The sequence below is a fragment of the Poecile atricapillus genome, chromosome 1 (assembly GCF_030490865.1).
Source record: "Poecile atricapillus isolate bPoeAtr1 chromosome 1, bPoeAtr1.hap1, whole genome shotgun sequence".
NCBI classification, from domain to species: domain Eukaryota; kingdom Metazoa; phylum Chordata; class Aves; order Passeriformes; family Paridae; genus Poecile; species Poecile atricapillus.
The window spans coordinates 111,757,298-111,772,554 of record NC_081249.1 but is presented as its reverse complement, the minus strand read 5'-3'; the positions used below and the strand labels follow the sequence as shown (position 1 = coordinate 111,772,554).

Below are 15,257 nucleotides of genomic sequence, written 5' to 3'. Positions count from 1 at the left end.
AAAGCTTTTCCTACAGCAGAGGCAGTGAGTTTCTGGAACTTGCTGCTGAAGGGACTGTGCTAGCAGAGAGCACCAGGAGGTTAAAAAAAAAAATATTAGATAAATTAAAAGCAAACAGATTCACCAGTGGATGATAAAAGTAAAAATGGCTAAGGACATGCCCTGTTATATCCCTAATATAACAGTCCCAGTGCTGGGTGAGTAAGAGAGGAATGCATCACCAAAAGTGGGTGATTTAGAGGTGTCTAACTATTCCCCACCTGCTTCTGCCACTGTGCAGGGATAGAAGGACCCTCTAGTTGGGGGTTTCTTTCTTAAACTGCAACAGGGAAAGCAGGGTGGGAGAAGCTTGAACTGCCAGCTATTGTAAGCTTTTGCTTAATTTCATCAAGCCTTCCTCAGTTACTTCTCTTTCTTCTTTGTACCATTTTTCCTAAATCCAGCTGGAAAAGCTGTAAGAAAGCCCTGGCTGGGGGGATGCCAAACAGATTCAGTTAAGAGAGATTCAAAAAGTTATCAATTAAACGTTGTTCCTCTGAATTTCTGAGCAGGGCATCATCTCACAATGAATTTGGTGTGAAAGCAGACGCCCAAAATCTTGTGTTTGTCAAAGTAGGGAAGAGCAGAAAATCAAGCATGTGTGAGTTTTGTGCCTCTCGCCAGGTTTAATGTTGCACTCTCTGCCAGGTGGTCATTCTGTTGTGCTTGACTTGCTGTTATTGTCATCAAACTACTCAGAAAAATGCAATGTTTTCAGTTTAATTTTTTGTGTCACTCTCCAGGTGGGTGGCATATCAGCAGAAATATTTCTGTGGAGAACAATATGTATTGGAGAAAGGAAAATACAAATGCTTCTTTGACTGGGGAGGATCTAGTAAAACCATCATGTCAATTCGACCTGTGAAGTTGGTGAGTTACCAGAATTTAACGGAAAAACCTTAAAAGAAATGAGACCTTTGGAGTTCAGAGTTCAATCATATTTTTAATATGTTTAATTAATAATAATTAAACAGGAGAGCCCACATTATAACAACCTGTTTGCTTGGAAACAATCTAAAGATTGTTTGGCAATCATGGAAGGCATAATGAGTCTTTTCAGGATGGAGACTTAAATGGACACTGTTGATCTTTCTGTCTTTTGAGAAAATTGTCAGGGAAAGTTCATAAGAAATATTTCCCTTTGGCAGACTGCATACATGGAGAAAATAACCTGGCCTGGAAAGATTAATTTGTCTTAAAACATAGTAATTGATAATGTATTTAAAAATACTTGAGAATTTATCTGACCTGTGTTGTTACATAATAGAATTCTGTTGTGTTTTTTTTTTTTTTTACTTTTATGCTAAAATATTTGTTCTAGATACAGTGAATAAAGACAGGAAATATTTTTAATCCATTATTCAATCCATGCTAGTGCCAACTCACCCAAACAGATTAGTGCCAGAACTGTCAAAGCCCTAATGCAAAACAAAGACAATCTTCAGCCATAAGTATTAAATTGTAATAAGTTTATAAATTATTAATAAGTAATAAATTATTAATAAGAAATAAATTATAGGAATGCAAAAGAAATGCTTAACCTTATTATGAAGAGCACATGTTGAGAGAGGTGTCTTCTATGGGCTTCAATTCTGCTTTTTTGCAAGAAACAGCCTCAAAAGTAAATGCAGAGACACTTTCATGGTCTCTAATGCACATTATGGGAATTAATTAATGCTGATGGAAGTTCTCTGTGTGAAAGGCATTGAACTATCAGGCAGGTAACTGTGAGTTTACAGGCAGCTCATGGCAGAAATTGAGGAAGAAAATTGTGCCAAGAGCCTGGGAAGTTTTTTTTTTCCTCTGCTCCTGAGCTCATACTTTACAAATTTCAGGTAACTTCATGTGTCTCCTAGGAAATTAATTGTAATTAATGTTGGGGTTTTCTAATATGTGTATATGTATTTATTATTGCAGGAGCCCCTTGGGACAAATGAGCCTCCACATTTGGTATGTTGGCATTACATAACAGTCTCTAGTACTAAACTACACTTAATTATTAAATGCAGATAATGTTAAATGCCTTGCTTCAGATGATATCTCAGTAATTTCAGGTGACACTTCAGTATTGTCACCTTGCTACAGCAAATCAGTGATGGAGGAAACTGGTAGATGGATAAAAGTGAAGTCTGCTAAGTGTTCTGCTCTTTGCTTTATTCCAGATCATACCCTTTAGTATCCTGTCCCCAAAAATGCAGGCAGTCCAATAGGTTTTGAGTCACTTTGGGTCTCTACAGCTTTCTGTTTCCCACTTTTTTTCCTCCTGTTTCTGGGAACTCACCCTCCCATCCATTCATCCTTCTCTTCATGGCAGATTTTCTTTCCATTATTTTGCATTGCATCCAGCTTGTCACTCCTGTGTTTATGTGTGAAGATGAAAATATAAAGTGCAGAAAACTGAACTGCATATTTCAAACCTGCAGATGCATCAACACCTGGAAGCTGGGTTTTTTTGTCTTGGATGCTGGTAGTTCTGCTTTCCAAAGTCTTCCAAGCAGGTGGAGCTGTTCCTTAAAGGCTCCCTTTTTGCTATAGTAACATCAGAGCTTAACTGGACACATCCTGATCATGATAAATCTGTGATACATTCTGACAGTTTCCCTGAAAGTTCTGTCGAACTTGGTGATAACTTACTAAGAGAAAGCAGTCCCTATAATTCACTCTTAGTCTCAAAAATGAGTTAGTTTAGGGTCTCAGAGTCTGGTGCTTACAAGGTTTTGTTCCATTAATGGACCTTTGAGTTACCTTTCTGAAACACAAACCTGCTCTGTGTTCATCACCATGTGTGCTCTGTGTCCCCTGCAATGTTCTGTCCCAGCTGGGCTCTCCCCCTGTCCAGCATGAGTTGTTTGGCTGATCTCTTTCTGTCCTGCTAGCGTGGGTGATGATCTGAGTGATTTTATTGCTCTCTCTGACAAGCATTTTAATTAAATTGGGAAAGAAACGTGACTTACTTTGAGACAAAAGATATTTTAATGCTCTGTGGTTCTGTTTCAGCAAACTTAAGTATTTTGTCATCTGGGCACAATTTCTCTCTCTTGGATGGGAAATGTTGTGCATTGTGTTACTCAGCAGGTGGACCACACCCTCCTTTTTCTCCAATTCTACCATTTTATGATTAACCCAGGACTGCAGGAAATGTTTCCTGTCTGAAGACATAATTGGTGTATTATTTTAGCCTTAAACACTGACTTCCTGCCCAACCTATTCACATGGCAGTTTGCAGCCAAATCCAAAGACTTTCAAGTATGTTGGCCAGAGGGTCTTGGTAAATGATACCAGATAAAATAACTGACTCACATAAAACTGGTGGGGTCTAAACAGGTGAAGATCATTTTATTTCCATCTCCAGTTCTTCTGTTTTTTCAGGATCTCCCAAAATCTATTCTTTGAGTGTATAATTCCAGTGTTGCAGACCTTTAAGTTAATTTCAAACCTTTGAAGTTTCAATGAATCGTGCTTTACAAGCTTTTTATTTCCAGAAATGTGAAAAAATCTCTCTGTGTGTGTTTATATGCACAGACAGCTATAAATATTGACGTGTACTGGATTGCATTTTGCCTCTTGTGGTCTTTAATAACAGTCTTTATACCATTTATGAAAAAAATGCTATCCTGATTTATCACAATCCTGGTTTTCATAGGATTCTGCCTTGGGGCTAGGGAAGAAAGAACATATTTCGTATCACTACAGTTCTTATAGGAGGGGAAATATTTTGAGTAATTTTTAATGGGAAAATATTTAATCGCTTAGGATAAGTAAAAGACAGGCTCTTGGATAAATATCAAGAATTTCATTTTCAGAGTAAAATAAAAGTTTTCTACATGAAAACCAGTCTCTTAGTTTGGAACTTCTAAGCATGGTGCACATGAGCTGGCAAATCCTTAAACATCCTGCTGTTTGACCTTTGAATACGTCATATATTGGTTATTTTGAATGATAATACATTCTTCCACCTTTAATGAGCATATGTCTGAACTAAGAGAGCTGTATGCACTGTCTGTAAGAGTGTGTCTTTTTTTCATTTCTGTTCTTATCAGAAATTGAAAAGCAGCAAAATTTTCTTAAGTCTCTCAGTAACTCCCCTGACCTTTTCCACCTGCCAAGCTTCCTAATAAACCAGGTACATCAAGAAATCACCAACTCTGCAAAGCCATTCATTTCATTTATTAAAATAAAGCCTTGCCCAGCAAGAACAAAGCCTCTTTCAACAGCAGGTGACTTGTACAGGTGATTTAGGGAGCAGAGATAATTGCTGTGCAACTCTGCATTTGTACTTTAATATTCTATCCGTTGGAGTTTTGGGAAGCGAAACCTCACACAGTAATGTCAGACCCTGACAAAGTGGAGATGGCTGCAGCTGGAGACTAATTGCAGTGTTTGCACTGAGGAATCACTGCTCCACCACAGCTTTTGTCAAATTAAGACCCTCATTCATTACCACATAAATTCTGTGTTAAAATGAGTCGTGAATCTTTTTTACAAGCTTTGCATAGCATGTGGCCTATGAAAGAAAGGCAGTGTGTATGTATATATATATATATATTCCCTTTTGTAAAGAGCTTGGAGATGACTGGGTAGAAAACACAGTGTAATTACAGCTTAAATAGGTGCTTTGTGACATAGCAGTGCAGTTGTATTTACGGAGAAGTCAGTTACACTTTATTCATTTTATTGTAGCTGATCTGCGCTCTCCACTTAGCGCTCATAGCCTGCAAGGCCAGCTTCAGCCTTTCTTGTTCTTTCTAGCAGGAAACATTCATTTCTTTTAAAAACATCAACTGAACTTTTCCATAAAATCATTTGCTGACACTTGTGTTTGGCCTTCTCACTCTGTGCTGGCAAAAGCACTTGATTTCTCTTCTTTGGCAGGAAGCTTGGCCAATTTGGGGCATGAAGGGGGAAGTAGCTCTTGCAACAGCCATCGTGTTTTTCTTCCATTACAGAATATGAGCTCTTCTCTTGATACAGTTAAATTTTCATTTGGTTCCAGCCTCTCTTTCAGGCTTTCAAATGAATTTCATCTCAGTTACACAGTGGCAGCCCAAGGGTAGGGGTTTGCTGGGTGTCTTTGCTATAGATCATCATAGCAAGGGTTTCTACATCATACCAGGGTTTCTTTTTGTTCTGGTGGGGGCTTTAGGGGTTTTTTGTATGTGTTTTTCTGGTTTAGGTTTGCTTTGGGTTTGGTTTTTTTTTTTGGTGGGTAGGTTTGTTCACTTGGGCTTTTCATTTGTTTGGGGGAGGTTTTTGGGGGATTGATTGTTTGGTTTTGTCTGTTTGTTTTCTTCTGTTTTACTGCAATATTTTCAGCCTTTCTGCTTTTTTGCGATGAACTGATCACACCTTGCTGGTTCACTGTGACTTGTAGTTCTTTACCATGACATACAAAAGCAGCTTGGCTGAACCTCAGAGGTCCCCAGTTCCCTCAGAAATCCTCCTGCTAGTTCTGAAATGAAAAGCCACCTGCAACCACTGTGATCACAGAAGATTTTGGGGCACTTTGTCAATAGCAGCTCTGTATCTTTTGACCAGCATTTCCCCATCCTGCTTTGAGCACTGGATTGCTGAGCTGTAGTGAGACTTTAGCTGTGGTTCAGGGGACTTTGACAACAGCCTTGAGTCCTCCTATTCTTATTTTTACCTGGGCCCCCTCCTGCTGTAGTTGAACTTATACTTGATAACTCTGCCTGCCTTAGCATCACTGGGGGAAGCCTCCTGTGCCAGCCCAGAGATGACAAAATACTTGATGTATTTCTAAAAATAAAGCAGCTGTAGAAAATGTGAAAGAGTCTTTGAATGACAATTCATTCAATTAATTGTATCTTTGTGAATTGAATGGATACTTCTCTGAGAGTACAGCTTTTTCTGTTTACATTGATGATATTGCTTTCATTTTTCCTTCTAGTCATTGTTTTTGTTTTGTTTTGTTCTTGTAGCTCAAAGCTTTCAGTAATACACATTTCCAAGGAGCATGTGTAGATTTCACAGCAGAAGTTTCTGATTTTACATCATTCATACCATGTTCTTTTAAGGTTCTCCGGGGATGGTAAGTGTCTGTTGTTTTACATGCCATCATTTTCAATATTATGAATTTTCTTTTTTAAATGTTACAAAATTTCAGACAGCTGAAAGCACATAACACATGCCCATCATCTTCCATCATGTCTTAGACCCTTTGTCCTGCAAGGCATCTCAGTAACTCTCATCCAGTCCTTGGTTTGGGTACTCCACATTTTGCTCTCCCTGGGGAAGGTTTGCACATTTACTGTGACTCTTTTTTTTTATCTCCAGTTAGAATTTATTCCAGATTTTGAGAACTTTGGCACAGTGGAAGTGTCTGAATTGCACCCAACATCATTTTACTCTGGAACTGAAGTTCCTGTACCACACAATTTGATTTTGCTGCTGTGGTTGCTTTGCTGCATAGCCTTTCAAGTCACCTTACTTTAAGCTTGACAAGAACAAAGAAAATTTTTTATTCCTTTTGTCCTTATACAGTATTAGGTCTTGGAAAAAACACAGTGTAAATAAGCAGCTAGAGCAGCTTATCTTTTTTGTTCCATTATTCTTGCAGTTGGCTCCTGTATTATGAAGGGGAAACCACTGACAATCACTGTGTGCTGGAAGAAGGCCTCTATGTTGACCTCAGTTCCTGTGGCTGCCCAACTGCTACAATCAAATCCCTCAAGCCTATTCAATACGTAAGACTTTACTGGGGGGAGAAAAAAGCCAAAACATTTTGGAACTCTTTTCCTTGTCAGATGTCTGAAGCGAGTACTTGCCCTAAACAAACTCCCTGTTAGGGAAGAGTGAGGTTTGTTTTCTTGGCTCATGGGGTTTTTTGGGTTGGGAACAAGTCAGGCTGCACACTCACAGGAGGTCACCTGCAGCTGCTCTTGGGTGTTCTGGGTTTAAAGTTGTTCTCGTTTTCACAAGTGAGGCACAAGATCCTCCATGGCCAGGAGGTTGTGCAGGAATGCATTTTGCCCTCCTGAACAAGGGAGGTACAACCTTTTATACATCACAGAACATACAAATCTGCAGTCTTGATGTGATGTCTTTGCTTTTCTCCCACATCTTGGTGTGCTCTTATGCAGGAGCATCAAAGATGAGCTGTGACACTGTTGGTAAAAGAGAAGTAAGTGGCTTCTCTGCCCCCTCCTCTCTAGCACTGGCCACCAGCTTCTCCAAAACTCTTCCTCCTTCCCTGATCACAGGAAACACACCCTATGTGGTGTGTGTCTTTCAGAGCAATTCCTATGAAGCTAGACTTCTGTGATTATTCAGTTCAGCTTTTTCACATATGAAGTCCTTTATACCATTTGTGTACAGTTTTTAAAAATAAGAGCAAAAACACCCAATCGACCAAACAGAAAAAAAACCAACCAAAAAACCCCCCCCAAATCCCAAGCAAGTGCAAACACCAAACCCATGGGTGTGGTGGGAAGGATGTACAACTCAAATTTGAGAGCTGGACTTTCCACTAAACTTTAGAGATACTATGACTTCCCACCTGTTGAGAGCCTGGGTTTTAGATTGAAGTTTTAAAGTTCCCCTTTTCAAGTTAGGCTTTTGGACTCTGCTGTGCCAAATCCAAGTGAAGTTTTGACATCAAGTGATAGTAGGCCTCATCCAAATCCCCCTGCCTGTAATCTCAGGGGGAAGTAAATATGAAGTTTGGCATGGTCGGAGACTTCTGGCAGCCCTTGATTCCCAAGGGCCAAGCCCTGGAAGAAGCGTGTTTGGCAGGCTGTGTGCAGGGAGCTCATACACATCTTCCTCTGCTTTGGCACCTCTTAGTTTGCTTCTTCTCTTGCCAGTAGGAGCCCTTGTATTTCACAAATTCACAAAGGCACTGTACAGCATAAAATGCCACTGAACTCTTACCTGTTTGCCCTGGGTAGTGCTGGGGACCCTGGTGAGGCACAGACGTGCCCCAGAGCACGCAGCAGGTCGCAGCCAGGAGCAGCCAGAGTTAATTCTGAGCATTGTCCACAGTGCATTGTTCTTGGAACAGAGCCCCTTTGATTACAGCATATTTCTGTCAGCTCCTTCCAGAGAGGAGTGAGCTTGTTCCCAAGTGGGATTGTTGTGTAGCTTGATTGAATTCATTTGTGGTGGTTATTCATTATTCAGTTTTGAATACCAGCCTCCTTTCAGAGCTAAGGTGTGTCCCCTGGTAGCTTAGGTGTGAGAAGGAGCACTTTTAACCTGACACCAAGCCCTGGATGTGCATTGTCTCCTGCTCTCCTTTCTGTGAGATGTAATTGCTGCAAGTGGAACTGTGGAGGAATCCCACCCTGGGAACATTCCATTTATTCTATAGAAAATGCAGCTTTGATGGAAACAAACTATTTGCAAACAAATACAACTGCACTAAATGAGGGGGGGGGGAAAGTTACTTTCTTCTAATTAAGAAGAAAATTTTTTTGAGTTTTTAGTTTGAAAACTCACAGAAATGTAATTTGTTTGTCTAAGAGCTCAATTGCGTAACAAAATGAAAATTTTCCTTCTAAATTACTGAGTTGGTCCAGCGAAAATAGAAAAAAAAGCCCAAAGAAACAAAAACTTTGGGAGCAATGCACAATGGTTTGGATGAGAAAATAGGCTCACACTAGTGATAGCTTGATGATTTTACTGTAGTGACAGTATTTTAGGTTGGCTGATTTTTTACTCTAGCTCTTAGCTCTTGGAGGGATGTTTTGTGTGTTGTCTGGTGAAAAGTGAAGTTGTCAGTATTTAAGTATGGCATGCTACTCCCACACCCTCTGCACACACACTCTCCCATTTCACAAGAAATTGAAATTAATATGGTTCCACTTTGGTTATTTCCCCATTTATTGTGCACTGGCATGAGGGTGAAATTTAGCACATCTTTGCAACTGATTTCCTCTGTTCCTGATGAAGTTTCCTCTCTCCCATCACACCTTATTCTCCAAGGTATATAATACTCAAAGTACATCTTGAGGAGGACCTAACTGTGCTTTCTTTCCTGCTCAAATTTTGCTCAAATACAGGTTGGACTGTTTTTTCATCCTCAGAGTGTTCAGGGAAAGCTGTGGAGTAACAGGAGAGTACAAAGAAGGGACAGCTGACACTCATGTCATCTGTCTCTCATCATCTCCTTTCATCTAAAAGTCCCAAAGCACTCTTCCAGAAAAGCTTGTTGATGAAAGGTGCTGTTGTATTGTTGTTAAGAGCCCTCCTGCAGGCAGGTGAAAGCGTAGCACAGGTTCAGAGTTGCTGCAGAGGTGCAGGTTTCTGTGCCTGCACCAGCAGGGACCTGTCTTTTGCACTGCCATGGATTCATGGAAAGGAAACGTGGGCCCTTGCCCATCAGCAAGAGAGCAGGTGAAGGCAGCTGGGCCATTCACAGGGCCATGGTTGCTTATTGGGGCATTTGTCCAGTCCTTGCTGCTTGAGGAGGTTAATCTTGTGGGATAGCTAATCTTGCAATGAGGAACTCATCTCTGGTGCTGCCTTTTCTCAGGTGTGTTGTTTTGAAAAATTCCCTGTCATATTTGGTGTGATTTACATGGACAAAAATGCCCAGGATTCTTGCAATGAGCAATTAGCTTTCCTTCTAAAGTGTCACCTTCAACCTGTAAATTAAACCAGTCTCCTAGTTTCTAAAACCAAAAATGAGATACAGGTTGTAGGTTGTGCAGTGCTTTTTTTTGTATGGTTGGGTTTTTTTTCTCTTTTCTTCTGAAGCATTCTTTATTCTTGCTCTGATCAATCGTGAAAATCCTTGTATTTCTATATTCTCTAAGTTAACTACAGGTGTTAACTAATCCCCAGCATTCCTGTGAGGCAAATAAAGAAATCAGATACAAAAGCTAGCTGCAGTTTCCCAGGGCCAGGCTCTGAGTCACTCTGTGTGGCTGGGACTGGACCGTGGGCGTCGCATTGTCCAGCACCGCGTTCCCTCAGCCAGGCACCCATCCCACACTGAGGGGAGCAGCCAGGCACCCATCCCACAGTGAGAGGAGCAGCCAGGCATCCATCCCACACTGAGGGGAGCAGCCAGGCATCCATCCCACACCGAGGGGAGCAGCCAGGCACCCATCCCACAGTGAGGGGAGCAGCCAGGCATCCATCCCACACCGAGGGGAGCAGCCAGGCATCCATCCCACACCGAGGGGAGCAGCCAGGAATCCATCCCACAGTGAGGGGAGCAGCCAGGCATCCATCCCACACCAAGGAGAGCAATCAGGCACCCATCCCACAGTGAGGGGAGCAGCCAGGCATCCATCCCACACCGAGGGGAGCAGCCAGACATCCGTCCCACACCGAGGGGAGCAGCCAGGAATCCATCCCACACCAAGGGGAGCAGCCAGGCATCCATCCCACACCGAGGGGAGCAGCCAGGCAGGAGCAGCTCCAGCACAGACAGTTGGAAGGGATGAGCTGGCCAGGCCTGGAGAGTGGAGATTTTCCCAAGGATGTTGTAACACAGCTGTGGAGGCTCCCCCAGTTCAGGCTCTGGTAAATGCTGTTTGCAAAGCAGCAGGTCAGTAGCGATGGGAAGTGGGGCAGTGCCCCATCCCTTGCCATGCCTGGGTTACACTCAGGCTTTGGTCTGGCCCTTTGGATTTCTCCCTTTGCCTTTATTAGGCTTTCCTATCAAAGTCTGCAAAACCTAAGTTGGCCAAAAAAAAAAAAAAAAAGAGGTGTGAAGGAAAATATGTTTTGTGGCAGGACCTTTTCAAAAGGGCTTCATTAGTAAAAGTTCTCATAACTTTTATAATGAAAAGTTATCCATAGCTAAATTTATGCTTTTTGCTCTAAGCACATGTGCAAATTCACCTGTGCACTTGGTTTTCAGTTCTAGTGCCCTTTGGTCATCTTTTTTGTGTCTGTACACCACTGAATAAGCTCATCTTGCACTGATCCTTGTTCAATCTCAAACACTTCATGCTTGCATTCTGGGTTTTTTCCTGAGCTGGTGAAGCATAAAAATCTGTTCTGAATTGTAAAAAATTGTGTTGCACACCTTCACTAAAAGCAAAGTAAAAAGCATTGAGGGGAAAGCCTGAGCTGAGTTGAACTGTGCAAGAGATTTTTAGTATGTTGATTTTTAGTGTTGATTTTCCATGGTTTACCTGTGTCATTGCACCGTGTGCTGTGTTAGCCATAGAACACCACACCTGTTAGGTAAAGTATATCAGTGTATTTAACAGTTTACAAGGCTGCTCATATCTTGAAATGGTATGTAAATATAGCTCTCCTTAATCACTGGCCTCTTGAATATAATAAATCCCTTCAAGTTTCTCTCTGGACAGTTGCATGAATAAACAGGGCAAGCAAAATCTCATAAAATGCTATTGGTGCTGGTTTAAGCAAAGGCAGCCAGTTCCTTCACATATAAAAATCATGTTAAGAAATTCTGTAGTGCTCATTGCTCTCATAATTGGCAAGCTTTTCCCAAAGCATGGCATTTCAGATATTTTCCTTGAAATAACTGTGAAAAGAAGCTAAACTAATGCTGACCTAGACATGGGAATGGGTAAATATAGATGTCTTTGGCTCACCTTTCAGGTGAAAATGCTCCTCAGCATTCTGCAAGAAAGGCTGGGAATAAGATGCCTCTCAGCCTGACAGCATAGCCCCAAACCTTGTTATTCACTGTTCCTAGTTTCCATGGAGCTGTGAAAACAAAGTCAGAGAAGAAAGCCAGGCCGAAGTCACTGCTGCCAGCTGTTGGCCTAGAAGGGAATGCAGAACGTGAGGAATCAGTGCATTGCTCTTTATATGGCTGTGGAAACAGGAGAGCTCAGGCTTGGCACAGCAGCCTGGTTTCTTGCTGGACTTCATGTCTGCAAGGTCACTGCATCTCTCCTGAGGTTTCCCTGGGACAGAGGGATCAGAGTCATCAGTTGTGTGTGTGTCTCAGGGACACTGAGCAGCAGGACAGGGAGTTCTCAGACCTCTGAGTCCAAGCAGTCACAACCACAGCAGAGCTGGAATCATTTTAATTGACTCCAGCCGTTTGCTGTTGTGGTTCATGTGAAGAAATGGATATGCTGGCTCAGGTGACTTGTCCATCTAGTACAGCAGCCCTGTCTCTCAACATCCTCAGTGTTGCAACAGCAGGATCAACATTTAGCTTTGGGTAGCAGTGTCCAGCAACATGGATGCCAAATGGTGTTTCTCATGGTTAGCAGTGCACTCGGGAAAATCGTTGGACATGATTTCTGGTGTCCACTCAGGTGAAAGGCAGTGCCAAAGCTCTTGCAGGCAGGAGTGGGATGATTCTGCCTGGCTGAGCAAAACAACCTCAGGAGTAGCTGCCTGCACTAGGCCTGCTGGTCTGGGTTTCAAAGTGAGCCTTTGGCCAGCCACTGTAGGTCTGATCCACCCCATCCAGCAGAAGGCACTTGGGAAGAGCTGACATTCCAAAATAAAAACATTACAGGTTTTAATCCCTTTCTGGTGTGTGACATTAGATTTTGGGAGTACAGCAGGCTCTAAAAATCTGAGTGGATGATCCAAGCTCTTTTTCAAAATGTCTTGGTGGGCTGTCTGTCCCTGCAGAGTTGCATGACTTGGGCAGTCCCTGCACTGGCTGGCAGAGGAAGGCAGTCTCTGAGGCAGAATCTGATCAACCAGCTGCATACCAAGTGCACTGAGTCAGTGTCAAGTAAATTCATATGTCCTGACACACCCCTGAGCTTTTCAGAGACACTTCCCTACACTACATGTGCCTCTTCAAACATGAAAATTAATTTCTCTTAATTACTCAGTGCCCATGTCAACTTTAATTCAAGATTTTGTTTCGTTTATTTCGCCTGAGGCCATGTCTTTGCTGCAGGAGAAATCCCAGATTTTGCCTGAGCCAGCTATCTCAGGGTAACATCTCCTAAAAGAAGGTGCCTTTCCTGGAGAGGCAGCTCGCTGAGTTAGTCAGACCTGTTCCATCTTCCTTTCCAGGTGTAAACTGCAAGTGCTTTTGCTTCTGGATTTAGCTTAAAAATGCTGAAGCGTTGTACAAGTGTTCCTTGTACTAGGGCACAGAATTTGTGTATTTAAATCTGCTTCCTCTATTTTTCTGCTGGCCTTACCAGTGCACCAAATTTTCATGCAAACTGATCTTTTTATTTGCTTTCACAGGCAATCTGTCAACTGTAGAAAAGGACATTAAGTGAAAAATGTTTCAATTCTACATGAGATTGTAGAATTTACTAATTATGCTCTTCCTTCAAGAAGTCAGAAGAAAAATAGGAATGTCTTTTAAAAACATTGAGACCGTTTTAGGTTGACCTTTCTGACCTTCTACAGTTTGTAGCTCTTTAAAATGTTTGCAGTAAACTACAGCTAATTGAAGCCTGTGGACAATAGACTTTGATTTGACTCACTATTTTAGATGCATGTTCCATCAATAAGTAAATAAAGTGGTTTTTTTAAAAGCAGTCAAGGCCCTGATGATACAAATCAGATCAAAATGACTTTTTCCAAACAGAGGCCTCTGGAGCACTTGGTGACTCTCTTTGCCTGGCCTGTGTCAGTGATGATGACAAAGCCACTGATAAATGCAGTTTGTTTCAGCTCTGTGTGCTTTGGGGCTTTCCCTTGTTACAGTTTCTGAGGGAGCATGAACCCAAAAGCTTTGTAGGAAATTCAGCTGGGGGCCAAACATCATCTCTAACAACTGAAGTTAGACTATTCCTCCTAAAACTTTGTTGTTTTTTTTTTTCTCTTTCCTCCTCCCCCAGGTTTTTGCTGAGCCTTCCATCAGTCTGTTCAGCCTGGAATGCTGCAAGGGCAGAGAGCTGCACTTCAGTGAACCAGTCAATTCTGTTTTGAACGAGGACCTCCATTTTTACACCCAGTCTGTGTGGGTGAGAAGTGGATTGTAAGTATGGAAGGAATATCCCTGTCAGTTTTGCACTGTGAGAGTTGTCTCATGATTATTGCCTTGTTCATAGGATGGTTTACATTCTTAGCTTCTGGTTTGAGGCACAGACTTTCAAAGGCAGGTAGTGTAAACTCATAGTGCCTTTATTAACAGGCTGTAAAATGCCAGCTATAAACTGCAGTGATTTGAGCTACTGCAGTGGCTCAGGGAAGCCTGATGTGCTGACTGGCTGCCAGAGAAGCAGCAGCTTTTGAGAGGAGCTCAGGGTGGATCTGACAGCTGAAACAGTAATTTGCTTCTGTTATTAGTTAAACCCTCCTCCAGGAGTGTGAATGTACACCCAGGTTCTTCTGTGTAAACATTTTACATCTGCAGAAGTGACCTTCTAACCTCTTCCACGTCTCTCACCTTTTGGAAGAGCTCCCAAGTATTCTGTTTTCAGCCAGGTTTTCAGCCTCCACACCCACAGCAGCAACAAATAACTTGCAGAGTCTCATCCTGCAACTGAGGGTGGCTGGAAACTGCTGTTCTCCTAATGGGACAAACATTTCCTATGTTTATGTTTGACCTTTCCCCACCTTTTCCACACGGGCAAGGCTGTAATTTTCTTGAAAGAATAGTGAACATAAGCTTCCCCACAGAAGCTTTGCCAGTTCACAAGAGTTCCCAACATTTGTGCCACTGCCATCCTGAACCTCTGCTGAAAATACAGAAGTGGGTGTGTTGTCTGGAAATTCAATTCCTTTGCCCCAGCAGCTGGCTGCAAAGGAAGGGTGATGGCTTTGGGACCACGTGGCAAGAAAGCACAGGAGAGTGAGTGCAATAGGCCAGCCCCTCCTGCGTCTTTCTGCTCATTATTTCTGCTCATTATTGGGTGTCCATGCCAGGTTAGCTGCCTCCCTGTCTCTGGGATGGAGAAAGGCTGGATTTCCTCTGAGCTCTTTTTCATGCTTCCTAGGAAAGAGACCTCCACAGCCTGTTCCCATCCCACACAGCAGACAGGTAACCTAAAGGCTGAGTGTGTCAGGTGATTGTAGGATGTCCTAGAGGGTTTGTTTGCCTTATCTGGGATTCAGAGTTCAGGAAGGCAGGTTTAGAGGTTTTTTGGCTCCTTGTCCCAAAGCCTGCTGTCAGCCTTAGGCAAACAGCAAAGATTTATGTCAGTACTCCAATGGCATCTTGCTGCCACGCTTAGGTAAAAGGCTCCTTCCTGAGCCAGCTGGCCACCTCAGGAAGGCACAAACCTGGAATCCGCCTTGGCAAAGGGTGCTGGGCTTCTCAGAGGTGTGGGAGAGGTAGCACAGCCTGTGTGAGAGCAGAGGTGAGTTTTGCCTGTGTCACTGAACGCCAGGAGCCC

The 15,257-nt window shown here is 42.5% G+C and overlaps 1 protein-coding gene across 1 annotated transcript in view; it reads left to right on the top strand.

Moving 5' to 3' along the window:
* Positions 1 to 15,257, top strand: part of CRYBG3 (crystallin beta-gamma domain containing 3) — an 82,741-nt gene that overhangs the window by 61,693 nt on the left and 5,791 nt on the right. Inside the window, exons 14-18 of the mRNA XM_058830509.1 lie at positions 783 to 909; positions 1,957 to 1,989; positions 5,979 to 6,088; positions 6,617 to 6,743; positions 13,758 to 13,897. Coding sequence (XP_058686492.1) covers positions 783 to 909; positions 1,957 to 1,989; positions 5,979 to 6,088; positions 6,617 to 6,743; positions 13,758 to 13,897 — 537 coding nt within the window. The remainder of the gene's footprint in view (positions 1 to 782; positions 910 to 1,956; positions 1,990 to 5,978; positions 6,089 to 6,616; positions 6,744 to 13,757; positions 13,898 to 15,257) is intronic.